At 40.5% G+C, this 19,848-nt stretch overlaps 1 protein-coding gene across 2 annotated transcripts in view; it reads left to right on the top strand.

The window, feature by feature from the left end:
- ANO6 (anoctamin 6) overlaps window positions 1-19,007 on the top strand; it is a 72,256-nt gene extending 53,249 nt beyond the window's left edge. For both annotated transcript variants that reach the window (XM_052668517.1, XM_052668518.1), the window contains exons 12-20: window positions 102-179; window positions 1,654-1,879; window positions 2,752-2,921; window positions 4,003-4,100; window positions 6,809-6,939; window positions 7,697-7,902; window positions 13,228-13,427; window positions 13,780-13,885; window positions 14,821-19,007. In XM_052668517.1, the coding sequence (XP_052524477.1) occupies window positions 102-179; window positions 1,654-1,879; window positions 2,752-2,921; window positions 4,003-4,100; window positions 6,809-6,939; window positions 7,697-7,902; window positions 13,228-13,427; window positions 13,780-13,885; window positions 14,821-15,027 (1,422 nt within the window). In that variant the 3' untranslated portion in view covers window positions 15,028-19,007. The remainder of the gene's footprint in view (window positions 1-101; window positions 180-1,653; window positions 1,880-2,751; window positions 2,922-4,002; window positions 4,101-6,808; window positions 6,940-7,696; window positions 7,903-13,227; window positions 13,428-13,779; window positions 13,886-14,820) is intronic.
- Window positions 19,008-19,848: the final 841 nt, after the last annotated feature.

Raw genomic sequence — 19,848 nt, 5'->3', positions numbered from 1 at the left:
AAGACATTTGGTGTCCTGTCACAAAGGGCTAACTGATGTGTACAAAAAAGTATGAAGAAAAGATTGGATGCATCTTTGATCTGTTTCTGAATCTTTTGCAGCAAGAAGAACATGTGCCATACACTGCCTGTGGGAAGTGCGTGCGTATAACTTTATGTACAAGTGCAGTCTTCTTCTGGGTAAAGTTCTCCTTTTATTCTTTCACCTCATCAATTTACTTCTTCACTAAGTGTCTAAAGATAGATTTCCCTAACCTGATCAAAAGATATCAAGAGAAGAAGTTCAGTTAAATTTCCATCAGATGCGTAAAACAAGGCCATGAAGTATGGATCCACATGGACAAGGTCACTGCAGCCAGCAGATAACTCATTAGCATGCAGTCAGGAGAAAATACGCATTGAAGCATCCCACAGCTGTAGCTTTGTGAATGTCATTCACTGTTTTTTCCCTCATTATTTGAAGATAAATGTCTTCGCTTTTGTGAAGAGAGCAGGGAAGAGAGTTGTGGGGCTTTTTTTATGTGTTGTCCTCCCTGCCAGTGTCTGCCCTACTCATTCCAGCTGTTTGGTTCAATATAATATCTCACAGCTCTGGACTTCTTTCAGGTTTTTTGTTTCACTTAGAAGAGCAAAGCTGAGCACTCTTTGATCTTCTAAAGCTGCCGCTTTAATTAAAACTTAACCTTGAAAGAAATCCAGCCACCCATGAAACTGTATCACATGGTAAACGTGCCTAGAGAGGTTGCCTTGAAAAGCTCGGTGTTTCAGCCTGCTGTATGTTCTCCTCACACGTAGCATGAGCAGCAGCTCCAAAAGAACTCAAGAACTCATCCTAGATAATAGGAGACAAGACAACACTGAGACAGAACAGTGGCTGGCAGTCCAGAAGCACCTCTTAACAGCTGAAACACAACAAAAAGAAGACTGACTTGCTGCTGGATTTAAGTAGGCAGGCATCAGGTTGAAGGATTCAGGTTGAAATCAAAGAGATTTGATCTAGTTTTGCCATTGTGTTACTGTACTCTCAAATTCTGTGCTAGGAGTGTGGAGGGAGAAGAATTTATGACATTTTGCTGAGATAGTAAACAAAAAATGCACAGCTCTGAGGATCTGAGTTTGAATAATAGCTGGAGAACTAGCAAGAGAGCAGAAAGAGAAGAGATGGAAAGTAATGTGAGGTGCCTGGAGCATGAGTACAGCTCCTGCAGATCACATGAGATGGCTTAAAATGTGTCTGTAATACCATCATGTGAAAGAGAAGTGACAGCCCTCTCCAGGGTCAGCATGGACCTGCTAGCATATTTGCCACCCCGCTAGTTACCCAGTGTCCTCCTGGAACCATCACAAGCCTTCAGGCGTGAGATTTGATTACACATCTCATTATGTTATCTCACATGGCAACAAGGCTTGTTATTAGTCATAAAACAGACCATCTCTTTTTGTTCCTGCAGATTCACTGTGCTACATGAAAAATGCTTCTTTAATGGACTCTAGATTTATTGCCTTCTATCCCATCTGCGCATCCTCTTGTACTCATGGGATGGAATAAAAGGCACACAACCAGTTTCTTTTTGCCTATTGTAAAATGAATTTCAGACTTTCTTCCCAAGTCCAGTAGTTCAACATTAATATATTTCCTACATTCTCCTGGCAGATTCTTTTGATTATTGCTTCGGTTATTGGAATCATTGTCTACAGACTCTCTGTTTTCCTGGTGTTTTCTGCCACATTGCCACGGCACATTAATGGTACACAAGCAATCCGCAAGTACCTGACTCCACAGACAGCCACCTCAGTAACAGCTTCAATCATCAGCTTTATCATCATTATGGTTCTGAACATCGTTTATGAAAAAGTAGCGATCCTCATTACCGACTTTGGTATGTCTTCACTGTGCCTCAGATTGAAACTGTGGCTACAACAACAAGCAAAAATAGCATTTGTATTTATAATCAGAACTCCAGTAAATGAATATCTATACCATGCTTTTCAGAATTTTCCCACCAAATCATATGATACCATCTAGAATCTTTCAAATACAGATTTTCTGACTATAAGAGGAATGTGATATTCAGCTCTTTGCCTGGAAACTCCTTGTGTAGCCAGCATCAAAGATGAATTGTTTACAATTTTGTGCTTGTAAAATAGGCAAAGCAAAGAAAATTACTATAATAACCAAGCTTTATGAAAACAGATCAGTAATGCATAACACATTCAATTACATTAGCTTTTGTTTATGGGGAGAATAGCTATTTTCTTGTAAATAAATGAAATAGGGTCACTGTTCCAAAGCTAGGTGCCATTCCCTTGTTATTAAATAGATAAACAGTCACAAATATTATTATTCTTTATATCCAGACCATCAGCTATAAAGTAGCTATTTACTTTAGATGTGTGAAGTAGTGTTGTGTTTTAATATAGTTTCATTTAATACTGTTTCATCAGTTGAAAGCATTACATTTGCATCTTTCCCGAGTGTGCTAGATTTGGGAGATTTTTTTCCAAGTTATTAGATTTTTTGCTTGCTCTTTATTGTCAGAAGACAAATTCTTTCCTTTTTACTACCCATACAGATTTAGAATTAGCATAGCAGCTACCGTATACATAGGGATTATGTACAATCTAATTTATAATGCTCTCAGTCACATTAAGGAGCACAAGTAATATGCATACTTTTCCAGCTGAGGCTCCAAAGCAGGTTTTAGGTACTTGCTGGTTGGCCTTTTCCTTACTTTTTTTTCTATAATTGCAGAGCTTCCAAGGACACAAACCGAATACGAAAACAGTTTGACCACAAAGATGTTCTTGTTCCAGTTTGTCAACTACTATTCTTCATGCTTCTACATAGCTTTCTTTAAGGGTAAATTTGTAGGTTACCCTGGAAATCCAGTTTATTGGCTAGGAAAGTATCGCAATGAAGAGGTAAGAATATATCATAGTACTTGCTTTTAAAATGCAAGAACCATTAGTCCAGGTATTCTGCTGCATTTGGGTTTGTACAACATGGTGGTATATAGTTGGGGTTCAGAATGTGACTGCCTCCCAAGCTGCTTGCCTCCTCGTTAATCCATTGCACAAACGAATATGACACAAGACTAGCTGAGCTTAGAAATGTTTTTTATGTACCCAGAAAAGCTCACTTTCCCATGGTCCAACACGCAGGAAGGGGAGTAGACATAGGAACATTCTGCTCTGCTTTGCGCTGGTGCGTCCTCAACTTAAGCACTGTATGCAGTTTGCATTACCACAGTATAAGGACCAAACTGTTATAGAGAGTCCAGAGGAGGACTGCAAAGATGGTGAAGGTTCAAGAATGCAAGGGCTCTGAGGAACAGCTGAGGTCCCTGGGTTTGCTCAGCCCAGAGCAGAGGAGCTGAGGGGGGCCTGATGGCGGCTGCAGCTCCTCAGAGGGGCAGCGCTGAGCTCTGCTCTGTGTGACAGCAACAGCGCCGAGGGAACAGCGTGGGGCTGTGCCAGGGGAGGGCAGCTGGGGTTGGGGACAGGGTCTGCACCAGAGGGTGGTGGGCATGGAACTGGCTGCCCAGGGCTGTGGGACTGAGCTGCTGGAGTTCAGTGACTGTTTGGACAATGGTCTCATAGATAGGGTTTGAATTTTGGGCAGTCCTGTGTGGAGCCAGGAGTTGGACTCAAGGATCCTTCCTGGTCCCTTCCAACTAAGGATATTCAGTGGTTCTATGAACATGAGTAGATGCCTTCCTCTTCTGCTGGGTGATCCTCACCTGATGACAGCATAGTACAAACCTGCAAGACTTCACGTGGTGTTTCGTGCTTTCAGTAGTGTCCTGTAAACCTATCATATGTGACTATATTTCACCTGGAGTTGACTTTTGCATAAATTAATATAAATGTTTGCCTAAATAGTCTTCTGTAGCTTAAAGAAGTGCTGTTATAATAAATCAGAAATTCATTCTTTTGAATGCTTCATTCCTGCTTGAAAAGTTTCTCAACTTCAAAAATCTTTCATGTCTCTCCCAACCTGTAGTGTGATCCAGGTGGATGTCTCCTTGAACTCACAACTCAGCTTGCCATCATAGTAGGAGGTAAAGCAATATGGAATAACATTCAAGAAGTGCTTCTTCCGTAAGTTCAGACTACTAAGTAACTTGCCCTTTTGCATTTGAAAGATGCTGTTTTGCTTGATTCGTTCAGGAGTTTGGTCACTAAATTTGATTGGAGCAAATTGCATTCTAAAAGAACATGGCTAGTCTTTTGGGATTTCTGGGGACTTTTTAGATAGTTTGGTTAGTTTTGCTTTGGTAGTTTTGAGCTTCTGTCTCTGTCATTTTGACCGACATTAGTTCTAATCAGAAATGCTTTCCTCCTCTGCAGATTAGACTTAATGTGCATCGTGTTTGATACTTAAAATTGAGGCAGCAGAAACTCTGAAAATACTGAACTAAATACTATTGCTTGATGTTGAATTCAGTGATTTGTTGCTATACATGTAAAAATTATGAATAATTTATTAATTTAACTCATTTCATTTTATAGTTATATGTGACCTTCAGAGTCCCTAAAAATGCCTTTTTTTAGCATGGTAGATCTCTGGAAGGTCATATTTTAATGTAAACAATAAACGAAGTGCTAATAATGAATATTCTCCAAGTAATTTAGATGAAGTTACTATCCAGGACTCTGTTCCAGCTCTCAGAACTTGTTCTTTATTTTAAACTGATTGATAACTGCTTACACTACTTGGAGTAGGAAACTCCGAGTTTGCTTATGCCCTCCTGAATGCCATAAACATCAGTCCACAACATATTCCATTTGGCTGTGGTTCTTCCAAGCCCATAAATTGTGCAGCAAAGCAGTTTCAAAGCATGTCACAAATACTGTGTAGCTCGTGTGCTCTGCTGGGTTACTGGCTCTCCAGACCCAAATGCTGCCAGTTGCAGGATGGGACTGTAGACCCATCCCTCTTTTCAGCATCTTTTAGCTGGTTAAAGTGTCCCTAGAGTGAGCATGCCTGCAGATGTCAGTTACAGCCATAAACAATTGATTCCTACCATTTGTATATAGGTAACACATTCACCTAACCAGAATTTTGAATTCACTTTCATAGATGACAAGTAACTTTTAGGTCCTGAAATGCTGAGTATCATTTCTGGATGTGATTTTTAATTGACCTCTCATTCTTCATTTCTGCAAGTAAAAGAGAAGTGTTTTATTTTCTTTCTCTGTTGAATGACATTCCTCCACCTTCCTTTTCTGAATATAGGCCTTTGACCACTGAAAATGTCTACAACTGATTCATCAGTTTACTTAAATTTGTGTGCAACTCTTTTAGACACAAATTACAGCTGCACCTCAATCCTTGTAGCAGCTAATCCAGGCACAAAAAAGTGATCAGGAGTAGTTGGCATGGATTCACTCAGGGGAAAGTCTTACTTGACCAACTACTCTGTGATGGAATGACTGGCTTGGTAGATGAGGGGAGAGCTATACTGTCTGCCTTGGTTTCAGTAAGGTCATTGACAGTGCTCCCCAGATGACCTCTACAAACTGTTGATGGGCTGATGAGTAGACAGTAAGGTGGATCAGCTGTGTTCAGAGAGTAGTGTTCAGCTGAAGCACAAAGTGTAGTTAGAGGCCAGTAATTAGCAGTGTCCCTTAAGGATCAATACTACATCCAATCCTATTTAACATCTTCATTAATGATCTGCATGAAGAGGGAGAGTGCACCCTCAGAAAATCTGCAGAACATTGGGAGAAATGGCAGATACACCAGAGGGTTGTGCTGCCATCCAGAGAGATTTTCTCAGGCTGGAGAAATAGGCTGACAGGAACCTCGTGAAGTTCAGTGAGGGAAAATGCAAAGCCTTTCATATGGGGAGGAACAACCATAGGCACCAGGACGTTTTAGGAGATCATCTTTTCAGAAAAAGACCAGGAAGTACTGGTGGATAGCAAGTAGAACATGAGCAAGGAGCGTGCCCTTGCAGCTAAGAAGGCTAATGGCATTCTTCACTACATTAAATGAACTATTGCCAGCAGGTCAAGAGAGATGATCCTTCCACTCTAACATGTATGCTGCGTCAACAGTGCTGAGTTCCCTAGTGCAAAACTGCTGGAGAGAGCCTAGCAAAAGGCTACCAAAATTATTAAAAGACTGAAGCATCTCTCCTGTGAGGAGAGACTAAAAGATCTAGGACTATTCATTAAAGATCAGGAGAGATTTTACCAATGTCCATAATTACCTGAAGGATTGCAGAGATTTTGGAGTCACACTCTTGTCAGTGATGCCCAGTGCCAGGACAAGAGGTTCCCTCTAAACACCAGGAAGCACTTCTGTGCAGATGATAGAACATTTGGCACAGACTTTATAGAGTGGTTGTAGAGTTCCTTCTTAGAGATCTTCAGAAACTGCCTGGACACGGTCTCAGGTAACCTATTCTGATTCTGCCCAGAGATCCCTGCCAACCTTAACCATTCTGTGATTCTGTGATCAGAAGGGATTAATCTGCCTGTCCAGAGGCCTACTTTTGTCTTAATTTTCTGTTATCTTGAAATGTCATTGACCTGTACAATATAAGTGTAAAGCACTGCAATTCTGATTGATTTCCTTTTTACAATCCTGTTTGTTGTTCTAAATAACTGCATTCGGGATAAGAGAAAACTATGCTCATGTTTGAAGGAAGTTTTCAGTAGTTTGGGGATAACTAAAACCCACTGTGTTATAACAGCAAGAGACTGTTTGTTTTGGGTACGTTTTGTTTGTTTACTTGCATTTACTGAACTTTGTAGGCTATTTTACCAATTGTAGTGGTCTTTTTCTCTCTGACTGACAGTTGGGTTAAGAATCTAATTGGAAGATACTGTGCAGATGCTAGATCAGAAAAGATTGTTCCACGCTGGGAACAGGACTATCATCTGCAGCCCATTGGAAAACTTGGATTGTTTTATGAGTATCTTGAGATGGGTAAGTAGCCATCTAGTTCCAATTTCTTGTCTGTGCTGGATACTGTGTGAGTGTGCTCTAAGGAAAATTTTCATACAAGTAATATTTAGTATGTTTGGAAACAGGAGGTATATTAAATTTTTAAAAATCCAGTACAAGTTTTGATGAGCCATTATAGCTTTGTGAGCTTTTATTAAGCAGCTTACTTCAGTTAAGACCTCACTGAAGACCTCACTTCAGTTTCTTGCTAAAAAACAGAGTGAGCAGTTGTGGGTGTGCTGCTGCTTCATTATCCTATCGTCCAAGAAGCATACCCAGAAGTCACTGGGTCTGCAGTCACTTACATGTTGCTGGTTTCCTGGTCACTGACAGAATTCTGGCTTGTTTGCCACCATCTGTTCTGCAACAGAATTGCAGCATACTTGTCACAGCACCCAGGCACCCATTGCATCATTGTTAGCACAGGCTTTGCAACACAGCACTGAGACAGATAGTCATTACATTTCCAAGTCTACGTGGAGAAGACATGAGAAATAAGAGAATGTTTAAATACCATAACAGTTCCTTGTGATGTGTTGTGAGTTTTAACATTGTCCCGTCCCCTCCACCTAGAAGGTATTTCCAGTAGTGTTATGCTTATATATTCTCACACACATAAGATTCTCTGGGAACTCTGCTACTCTTCCTTGCCCCTCATTCTCTCAATTTGAGTATACAAAATCTATGCTTATCCCCATTTAAAGAACGCATCAAGGCATGTGACCTCTCCCTTTGCCAGTTATACAGTTTGGCTTTGTCACCCTGTTTGTGGCATCATTCCCCCTGGCTCCTCTTCTGGCTCTTCTCAACAACATGTTGGAAATCAGGCTGGATGCGTGGAAGCTGACAACCCAGTTCAGGCGCATGGTTCCGCAGAAGGCACAAGACATCGGTGCGTGGCAGCCCATCATGCAAGGCATAGCCATTCTGGCTGTGGTGACCAATGTAAGTAGTGTGCCAGCCACTACGAAAGGTAAAATGCCTTCACTGCAAGCGTTGCATCTAAATGTGGAATGCCGTGTGTATCAATGTTTGTCATGCCGAGTGGCTACATGAGGCACACAGATGATCCAAATTAATTACAAGTTTCTGTCCCTTGTGACGTTAGCTCCTGTGAAGCAGGCTTGAGTTATTTTTCAGATGGTTTAGAAATATGGCTACCGTCTAAAATATTAAGTCTAAGTAAAAGAAATTGTAGTTGGACAGAGTTAATACTGCTTTCATTAAAAGTTAAGTTATACATATAAAGACTGAGATAGTAGCACACAATAAAGAGATATTTTTGAGAGTCTATAATTAAATGTATTAATTTTGAGAAAAAAAAATATGTTAGAGTTCAGCTAAGGCTTAATTGATTGTTGTTTCCAACTTACAATTCTTCTGGTCATACCTGAGTTTAGCTTTGAGCAGTTTTGCAGTTAAAGCAGTAATTCAGCTTCTTTCTGTATTTAAAAATACAGTACATGCTCAGCATTATAGTATTTATCTCTTGAGATAAGAATGAATTCCTAAGAATATGCAAATGAATCCATTCTTCACTTGCAGTTAAAACCAATTTTGAAAATGATTTATTTAACATATTTAGAAAACTTTATCCTTTCCTCATGAATATACTCTTTAACAATGAAATTTATATGTTTCAAATTTCTGTATTGTTATGTCACCAAAATCTTGTACAGGCTGCACAGTGGGAAGAAAAATATTCCAAGTAATCCATTGGACTTTATCATTCTGAGTTGTTTGATTTATTCTTAAGCAGTAACTCCTATGTATTCTGTTTCTAAGTTTCTAGTGTTGCCCTTTCTCAAAGGAGCAGTGACCACAGCTTCCCTCTGCAGTAGCAGTAGCTGTATGTAGGGATTCGTTCTGACATAATCTGAGATGGCCACTTCCTCCAGGACCTCCTCCTTGCAGTAACAGTGCCCTGTTGCACTCATTGGGAGTTTCTGGAAAAACCTGTAAAGTCTGAAGTTCACCTCAGCCTAAGCTGTCATAGGAGTCTCTGCCCATTTTGAGGATGGTGGAATTTGGGTAAGAGGAGAGAGATGGAAATGAGCACTCTAACATATATACTACTGGGAACTTATTTCAATGAACAGAGCAATTCACATTTAAACCAGGACATTAACTTACTTTCCTGTGTCTCAGGCACCTTTTATAGTCAGTAGGTGTTCAACCACCTGTGTGGGGTCTCCACCCCTGGGATTGTACTGTTCAGAAATCATGAGACAGATACATGTACCTCCCCTCTCCACACTCAGACAAGTTCCCCTGCGTATTGCTCTCTTTTTTCCTCCACTTTTAAATGTCTTTGTTTTGCCCTGAAAGGAAGTGGATATTTTCAAGGAGTGGGAAAGATGAGCTGCCATGGCCTGACAGCCTGTTGGGCTGCCACCTTCTCAGTAGTTTGTTTTCACGGTTACTGAAGTTGGGAGTTGTGACCATGCAGAAATACGAGTGTAGGATGGATTTTAATGATTAGGAATATTTTATATGACAACTTCAGCTATCAGGCATTTGGCTGTAATTCCTTTCAAGAATTTTATCCCAAACTATAGAAATCTAACAGGCATGTTAAACATAGATAGGATGTAGAGAAGAGACTTAGGAAAACATAAAAGCAGATAAATAAACATGAAGAAGTATCAGAAGTAAAAAAATCTTGCGGATGGAAAATTTACAAAAGAATCTAGGAGATAAATAGACAACAAACCGGAGCATATGCTCCAGTGGTTTCACACAGATCTACTGAGGCACATCAAACACAAATGCAGCTGTTCCATAGGCGTGTGAAACATCCAAGGCCTACCAGCAAATGTGATGTTAAAATTTGAAATAAAAATGATGTGACTTTGGTAACACATGTTCAAATTATTAGAAATGTTGAGTGACACCTGGGATACTGCTGGGATCTTTTGGTTTTACTGTTTGTGTAAAAAAATTGTTAATGACAGCTTTCCCAGCAAATTAGGGAGATTGTGCAAACACCCAGATGTAGCATAGCTAGAGTAACATAGAGGCAAAATTACTGCTGCATTAATGTCCTCTTTTGAACTGTGCTGTTACAAAACCTGTAAAATATAAGACAAAGCTTCTGGTGTCCTAGAAGGAAGAAATAGGTAGATAGATTGATATATAATATGTATTAATTATGTATATTATATATATTATATTATAAATTGTATGCTTTTTACATAAATTAAAAAATAATATATATATTATGTTATTGGGTAACCTGACAGTCTTTCCTCATCAATTCACCTAGGACTTGTAATACAACTAACTGTGAAATAGAAGACTGAATATATATCTTAAGATTATTATAAGCATTGTTACAAGTACCTCAATCGAAGACCTTATGGTATTCAGTGCAGAGTTAAAGTTGGTGACCTTATTTTGACTGAGATGTGCAGGCTTCTGTTAGGAGTGTGTACACAACCCTGCTTTAGCTCCTGCAGAAAAGTGACCCAACGGTAGTTTTAGGTGTCTGTCACTACCCATTCACAGCCCATCTGAGGCTACTGCAAGCCTTGCAGTGTTTCCATTCCAAATTCCTGATGTGCTCCATCCCTGAAGTGATATCTCTGAAAACTCAGAGTCCTCAATGTGCACAAGTGCATTTACAGCTTGGTTTTGCTCCCTGTCCTCCTTGCCAAGCACTCAATCCCAGTGCTTATGTGACTGCTAACAGCAGGCATGTTTCTTTTCATAACCCTGTTTGGAGATCTTGTGTGTCAGATGCAGTTAATCTTAGTATGATTGTAGTGCCTTGGCCACTGACACCAGGCAGGCTGATAGCAAGGGGCACAACAGTAGAGGCCGTGCTCAGGAGCCTCTATTGCAGGTGTTGCAAGGCGTTTAGAGATCCATATTTCTTTCTAGTGAAGTGTGGTCTCTAAAGCCATGTTTAATAGAGATACTGAAAACAGTTTTCTTCCATTATCTTCAAGTTTGTTTCTCGTTTCACATCCAGGATCTGGATCTAGTGTAGGCCATTAATCTTGTCTTTGTCATCCCTTTGCCATCACTATTTTTCATTAGAACATAGAAACTGTTTCTTTTCTATGTGACTCCTACAGCTGATTTGATTTGGGCAGAGTATCTTCCTCTCCTTCCCACACTGGCTTTGTAACACCTACGAGTATCTTATCAGCAACTTTTGCCAAAATATGTCCATTTTGAGACTTGCCACTCAGGCACTGGACTTGCTACAGCATGATATCAAAGCATCTGTTGTGATTTAAAGACTGATTTTAGTTAGTTACAGTATAAATGGAAAACTGTGCATGGTATAGCTTGGGAAGTAGAGAGTGTGCTGTTTGTTTGTAGTTCCCCAGTACAATACTGTAAAATGCAGCCCATAATTCAAAAGGAAGAAAAGCTTTTCCTTTGAGAGGATGCCGTAGGATTAGCTTTCGTTTTTCTGTCCTTGTAGCCCTCTGGAGCACATCTGGAGATCATTCAGGGAGGGGGAGGAGTGTGAGACGGGGCTCGGATTTATGATGATGAGAGACCTGAGGCCTTGCAAAAAAATCATAAAGAGCAAATGTTAAGTTGTATAAATACTATATTCTAGCATCTTGCTGAATGATACATAGAAGCAGCACCAAACCAAATTGGTACAAAGGGAAAAGGATGTTTTTTGCCTTACTGTTCAGTTGCTTTTAGTTCTTTTATGGTCTGACTTGATGCAAACCTTATGGGCTAATAAGCAGTAAGAAATTATATTTAACTAAAACTTTCTGTGCTTATACTTCAGTTAAAAACAGTGTAATTTAAGTGTGAGGTCTTCTTCCTGAAACTGCAGGGCACAGTAATATATATTTCTTGTCAGCCAAAAACACCTACACTGCATGTAAATATAAACAACACATAATTTTCACTTCATTCCTCACTGGCACGTATTGCTTAAAAACAGTTTTTAAAAGTTCATGCCACCTACATTTTATTTAAGCCAGAATACAGTGCAAAAAAAATCTTTTCAAAGTGTTGATCCTTGAAACTTTTAAACTCTTTTAGTCATAGGATGCTTCTCTTTTCTTTCTCATCAGCCAAATTAACGCTCTCTCAATTGAACTAAATTGCAAAAACATTCTAGAGAACGAGAGAAAGATTTTGAACCACAGCCTCAAACTTAAGTCCTGTTTCTTTGTCTTATGGTGTAGCAGATCAGGAATGGGTCCAGCTGGGAACCTTCCCCACACAGGTTGTTACCATTCATGTCATCGGGTATTTTTGTCCACTGCCACAGGACTGAAGAGTTCTCCTCCAGCCATGGCATGCAAATAACCCCTAGTTCCTGGGCCCTGGGCACATGCCTGCCGTACTGAGTTGTCTGGGCAGCCTTGTGCTGGGCATGAAGCACAGTGGAAAGTCTTCCTCACGGGGAAGCCTTTTGAATTTGCAGTAGCAGAGGAGGATCCTGGATTAAACATAGTAAACCTGTCCTCCGGAATAGGATGTTTTGGGAAGTTCATGCATTTAGGAAAGGCTTCCTACGACAAACCCACAGATCCAATTTCCTGCTCAGTTTGTGACTAGCAGACTGAGTAGGACAGAGTAGAACAGGGCCTCTCCTGGGAGCTTGATAAAAACAAGTGGTCACGTCATATGTAAAGCAGCACTGTGCAGCTGCTACTAAAAAAGTGATCTTGGCATCAAGAGCAGTTTCCACATGTACTGACACTGAAACTCATGAGGCAACAACTGCCAGGACAAATTTGGACTGGCTGTCACCTCAGAAAGAGTGGGATGTTTCTAGGGTCAGAGCTGGATCGGCTATTTATTTATTTAATTCTTTGTATGCAAACTTCAGACTTCCTGGTGAAATTTAATTTTCTGTTGCTGAAGGACTCTGCTGTGGTTTCCATAAGTTTCACCAGGCAGATTTTCTTCAAGCATCTCATGTGTACCTCTGATAGCAAGTGTGTTTGCTGGAGGTTATCCTAGCATAGTGCGAGGTGAGTTTGGTTGCTGACCTCCCCACCATGTTGAGGAGGATAAAAGTGTATCGCAGCACAACTTTTTTGAGGCATCCAGCAGAGCCAGTATAATTTAAAAACTAGATGGACTGCACATTCCAGAAGGAGATTGTTTGTGCCTGTGAGTGCCTCACTCACAGAGGGAACCACTGACTGGAAAAGCACATACTTTCTGTTTTTAGCTTGTACTGTAAATTTTGAGATACTAAATATATGGCAAGGCTGTGCGTAGTAAGGCTTATTTCTTAAATGCTACTCTGCTTTTTTGTCCCCTCTTTCTAAAATGCAGGCCATGATAATTGCTTTTACATCTGACATGATTCCTCGTCTGGTTTATTACTGGTCCTTTTCAGTCCCTCCTTATGGGAGCCACAGCAGTTACACCATGAAGGGGTATATAAACAATACACTCTCTGTCTTCAATATATCAGACTTCAAGAATGCAAGCAAGCCATTTTCCCCCTGGTTTGGGAACCACACGACATGCAGGCAAGTGTCAAATAACCATCCTTTCCCAGTGACAAGGGTAAATATCACTGCTTTAATATCTAAATAATCCAGATCCATTAAAAATATGCAGTAAGAAATGTTAGAACATTGTGCAAGCAGCATAGTTTGAATGGCAGAACTGAGTGAACTATCCACCTATAAGTAATACTTACTTCATTTCGTTTTCCTCATATGCTTAAAAGTGACTTATGAAGGTTTATCACTGCTGCAGTTGCATTCAGCAGTCTGTTCAGGCTGTGCTAAGCCAGGACACGGCTTGCTCCATCCTCTGGCCACAGAGCCGTACTGCACATTGCTGACACTGGCTGCTGACTCTCTGCATTGCCTTCAGGTACCGTGACTTCCGCTACCCTCCTGGGCACCAGCATCAGTATGAGCATAACATATACTACTGGCACGTCATCGCAGCCAAGCTGGCTTTCATCATTGTCATGGAGGTAAGCTGTAGGGGTTTTCAGCATAAGTGATTTAGACTCCTCTTTCCTCCCTGCAGAAAATCCTTGGAAGACATTCTGTTCAGGCACAGCTGTCAGAGCTTTTAGTACGCACTGGTGCTGGCATGGGCTCAGGAGAGGTAAATTAAGTGTAGCACTGCTAGAAAAAGTCTCTGAAGTGATGGCATCCATTGAGGATTGCCCCAGTATTTGCAGTTTCTCTTCTCAAAAACTGTCAAGTGATTTCTAGTATCAGAAAAAGAAGGGACAGTAGCACCAAACATTTTTATATGTTTTTAGAGGTTTGTGCCCTGCTTAATGAATACGTGCAATGCAGCACATGTGCACTGAGTGACCTGTGTAAAGTCAGTCACTGCAAGAGGTGAGTATGTAGATGAGACTCTTTGGTTAAAGAGCAATTGCTCTCTCCCGTGCAGCAACAGTGTGGGGTTAGGAAAGATGGGAACCAGTCCAAGATCAAAGGAAAGGAATACCAAATATTCTTTCATTATAAAATGTACTTAGTGCCTGATCCAGGGACTACTGAAGTCACAAGAAATGTGCAGCTTGCTAGAGCACAGTTCCATAGCAAAGGAATGTCTGCAGCCCTGGAGGCATTTGGACAAACCTGAAACAATTTAGAAAGATCTGTAACCACTATTTCCACAGTCTTAGGGGGAAAGGAAGCACTGAGCACCAGGGTTCCCCAGAGCAATCAGAAAAGTCATTAATAGCATCAGGATTAGAAAATCAGAAAGTTTTGTTTATCAGACAATTATTCTATTCATCTCTGCTTTTTAGGATACTGTTCCAGCGTAGTAGATACTGGTACAAAACCACAGCCATAAGAAATAGGGTGACATTTCAATATTTCTCAGAATAATAATAACATCCTGTTCAACCCAACTGACATTTCTTTTCATTTGCACCTTCCCCAGCATGTCATATACTTTGTGAAGTTTATTATTTCCTACATAATCCCGGATGTGTCACAAGAGACCAAGAGCAAGGTCAAACGAGAGAAGTACCTGACACAGAAAATCTTGCACGAGAACGACCTCAAAGTTGTGAAAAAAACCATAGGGAAAATCGCCGACAAAATTATTGAAGGAGTAGACAGCACTTTCCGGCCTAAAACTGAATAAGGACTTTTTTCTATATGGAGGATCAGTTTTTAACCAGCTAGTGCCTGCCCAGGCATTACCAATAGTTAACAAAATGCTTTGGATGAATTTGCCTTACTAAACATGGTTTCTTGCAGTTGTCACCTGCTCTGTTGCCTGTTTCTCTTAGGCAAAAGCAACCACTGAGACTCAGTTTACAATTACCCATTTTTTAAACCAGCTTTATTAGGACACATTTTAACATGTGAAGGTAAAAATTATCATTTTAAAACGATGCAGATTAACTCTGAAATATACAGAGTGCTTTCCTTTTTATTTAGGTATAAGCTAGTAGGAACTTGAATAAAACTTTAATAACAAGAATTACTTGTTATAAGAACACCACCACTTTCTGTGAAGGAGCTTCAATTATTTGGTGATGCAAACCCCAGCTAAAAGAAGGAAAAGCCAAAACATGGAGGAAAGAGAAGGAAAATACAACTTGCAAGCATGTTGTTAAGCTGTTGCAATTGACTTACTGAGCACTGTTCTATGCTTCACTGACTTAGAAGTGCATACTGAGACTTAAATGGATAAAAAGATATTTCAATTAATCGTGGGCTTGGATCACAAGAAGCAGTGGGACTGTAAGCTGTTTGCCAGCCTCTGTGTAAACAGGAGAATTGAAATCGTTGCATACAACTGACTTCACTGCACTTGGAGCAAGTGGAAAACTCAGTTATTTTCTCTTTTCCCACATCAGTGTACCTTCATTAGCTCACTTGGCCATTGTGTTCTGAATGAACACAGCCTTTAAGGTCTCCCAGCTGTAACAGTAATGAGTGTTAAAGTTCTTTTCATGAACTAAATAATTGTAGAGGGCTGTCTTTTGCCTATACCATAGGCATTCTCTTCCCTGATTTTAACACAGAAAGAATTTGCAGCTGGACCTGTTCTGGTGCAACACTGTCTGACAAATTAAACGTGGACAAGACCATGAATCTATTGAAGCTGCAGATCGGAATAAACCATTTAATATGCATTTACTGTGTTACAAAACTTTAAATAATCAGGAAGATGTTACAAGTGTGGATGAACTTGCCAGAGCCATCAATCATCTTCACATTATGCTGCGGATCTGCTTGGCTGTTTTGGCCTCAGTTGCATCCTAGGAGTTCAGGAATTACAGGGTAAACGTGTATGTAGAGCTCCTAAAGCAATGATGTTCCCAATTATTAACTTGCTTTCTTTTTTTAATGGCTCTTGTACACCAATCCCTATGAATTGTGAAAGCCAGAATCTTGAATGAAAGGCAAAAATATGTCTGCAGTCTGTAAACCAGATGATTACTGCTGGGTTTGTAATTTTGTACTCTTAAATGTCATTCATATGCACAATACTTAGGCAGATATTCGCATAGCTTTTTACATATTAAGAATGTTTGTGAAACAAAGTAGCATTGGTAAGTTGTATTTTATGCCATTGAGAATCAGAAGGAGTTAAACATCTGAATTTTGTAGAAAAACTTCAAAATACCTCAAGCCCATCCTTTGTAATGGCAGCATATGAACCAGAAGAGGCAACACACGAAGGGAATTATTTCAGCAGATTGCACACAAGCTTCCACTAAGCACAGCTTTGCAAAATGATTGCGTAGAAGAATATGGGAGAAAAGCTTGGTTCAGAAATCAAACAAAGGTTAAAAGATGAAAGATAGAAACCCGGAGGTTCCAGAGAAGACTTACATTTCTGACAACCAGGAACTGAAGTTTGCTTTATATACTGCATGGGAAACCTGCTGCCAAACACTACCTGAAGATGAAAAGATGCAGGACAGAAAAACAAGATCATAACCATAAACAACTACTGACCAGAGCCATGATAAAAGTGGTGCTTCTTTCCATAGGAAATTGTACTCTTTGACATTTATTTTTGTTGCCAGTCAGAAGCACAACAAGTCTTTAAATTTACGAGGAATAAAATATAAATTTGGCAGATGGATAGACAAACACTCAGAAGTTTCTAAACAAGACAGGACTTCTTGTTGAAATATATCATCCCAATACTGATATGACCTTTTTCCAGAATATCAGAATGATTAAGGTTGGAAGGGACTTCTGGGTCCATCTGCCCCAGGCCCTGCACAGCAGAGGCACCCAGAGCAGGGTGCCCAGGCCCACGTCCCAGCAGCTGCTGAAGGGCTCCAAGGAGGGGACCTCACAGACTCTGGGCAGCCTGTGCCAGTTCTCCATCACCCTCACAAATACAAAAGATTTTTTCTTATGTTCAGATGGAATTTCTTGTGTTTCAGTTAGTGCTTGTTGCCTGGCTGTCACTGGGCGGTGTACCAAGCTTTTCTGTATAACAGAATTTTGTCCAGAAGACCATTTCATGGAATAGCTTTGATGAAGTACTCAGCTCCATGCAAACTCAGAGCTTCTGATTTTGGCTTCAAGTTGGTATTTCCCCATATATGAGCTAGTATTTTCCTATCTGCAGCAGTGTTCGGCTGGGAAGTGCCATTTCCTTCTCCCCGTAGCGGATCACGGTGCCAAAGTGCCTTAAACACCCTCTCAGGTGCCGTGTTGGAGGGCTGGTGCTAGCAAATAGGTATCGTGTGACAAAGGGAAAAAATAAAAATCACGAAATGGGCCATCTCAGTTAATTGTTTGGTCTTAAGGAAACTTTGATTGCCCTCTTTGGCAAGTAAAGAGACAAGGAAACAAAGAAATTAAGTGCCTTGCCTGAGGATACACCGTGAACAGTAGCAGAGCTTAAGACGGATTTTCAGGAGTGCCAGGTATTCTGATCCTTTTTTTCTTCCTGTGCCTCCCAGTTGCCCCTTGTAACAAGCGCTGCCTGAAGGAGAGATGGCCCTGAAGGTCAGTATTAATAAATAAATAAATAAATAAATGAAAACATGCTACACCAGCAAAGTCTATTTATCTATGACTTAGTCTCCTCTTGTAGTGGACTCCTGACCACCTAAAATCATAGAATACCCTAAGTTGGAGGGGACTCATCGAGTCCATTGCCTGGCTCCACATAGGACCACCCAAAATTCAAACCCTACGTCTGAGAGTATGGTTCAAACACCTCTTGAACTCCATCGGACTTGATGCCATGACCTGGGGAATGCTGGATGAGTTTCTAGATTACCATTTTGTTCAGATCAGGAGTGTGCTTGAAACTAGTCTTCCACTTGCCCACCGCTTTCTGGGTGGTGGCCCACATATGGTCTCAGAGCTCATGAACTGGATTTTTATTGCCTTGAGCCAAACCAGGTGATAGATCTGAGGAATGCACATGATGGTATACTTGTCTTCGGCAGCCATTTTAGTCCACAGCCCTAAAACCAGAGCTAGTCTGCAGAGAGCAGTGAGTACTGGTGGGCATCAGCTTCTCAGCCCCAACATTTTGATCAGTTATTTGCTTCCCAAGTGCCATGCTACTTGCTAGTGTAGCCATAACATCTGATCTCAGAAAACACTGCATCAGGAATTCGGTTCAATTTGCCATATACATGGTGCTTTTGACAGCACAAAGTGCTCTGAAGCTGTGCCATGTAAATAAGCCTCTACCTCCAACTGCTGAAACCTCCAACAAACCTCCAACAGTGAGCTCTGCAGAGGCACAGGAACAAAGTGCATGTGGGGTGGGGGCAACTGCTGACATACTAGTGTTTTTTTCAGGACTAGGTCACTTACATAATGTTTAAAGATCTGCTTGAAGGAAAAATTAATGTTGATTTTAAACTGGATCAGTCTTACTATTTTTACATTTTGTACAGGTCTGTGGAAGTCAGAATGAATTTGAGTCAGTCACCATTTCATTACCTAAAAGTAAGATATGAGCAACATAAATTGCAGGCTGTTGCCACTGTTTTACTCTGTGTATGTTGATAAAATTCAGAATGGAAGAATGTATTTTTTTGTATTTTTTCTAAGAATGTTTGCTGTTAGATTCTGAACATTGCAATTTATATTTATTGTCATTAAATAAAGACTATTTTAAAATAATAACACAGTTGTTGTTGATTATCCTTGTTTGTTTTTGTACAAACGATACTGCTGCTGCCAAAGCCACATTTAAATTCTTAGAACATCATCACTGTCTAATTTCCATATTCTCCCTCTTTTTCAATCTTTTGTCATTAAACTGTTACTGCTGCTGTAATTTATCTCCTGTTTTTCCTGCATCCTCTAGATGGAAGTCATTCCTTTCAACCCCAAGTCGATGACAAGGACCATTATGTTCTCATACAAATAAACAGTTTAGGTCTTTATACCTTTTCACTCCTGTCATGATAAGCCCTGTGTTGTGCTTCAGAGTCATCATTTATTTCTTCATCTGTATCAAGTATGTGAGATGCTCCCACCTCCAGGCAGGCCAGATGCTGTGTTCCTTATGCAGCCCAGGCAGCAAGCAGTGGTATAGCACAGCACAGCCTCCGATGTGGCAGCTGCTTCATTTTGTCTGAAACGGAGGTGACCGGCAGAGTGCAACTAAACCAACTTCCAAATCTCACTCTGTGTGTCTTCTTGTCATCTGTCTAGATCGTCATCATGTCTCTTCTGCTTCTACTCCAGTTCTTCCTCCCTGTGATGCCAGCATCCAAGACATTCCTCTGCTCCTGTTCCACAGGGACACCCCTGCATTGATCTGGTTTTAAGTCAGAGCAGAACCAAAAGCAGCTTCATCACCACTGATAACAAAGAGTTATTTTTCTACAGGCAGAAGGATATAATCACAGGCCAAATCTGTATGAGGACAGTGTGTTTTTAAATCCTTATTGACAGATACATTTAAAACTCTTCAAAGAACAAGCTCGAGAATCTTGCTGATAGCTACACAGATAGCCAA

This window comes from Tympanuchus pallidicinctus, unplaced genomic scaffold, assembly GCF_026119805.1.
Source record: "Tympanuchus pallidicinctus isolate F22 unplaced genomic scaffold, pur_lepc_1.0 scaffold8, whole genome shotgun sequence".
Lineage (NCBI taxonomy): Eukaryota > Metazoa > Chordata > Aves > Galliformes > Phasianidae > Tympanuchus > Tympanuchus pallidicinctus.
Note: the sequence above shows the minus strand (reverse complement) of the source record. Positions and strands in the feature narration are given on the sequence as shown.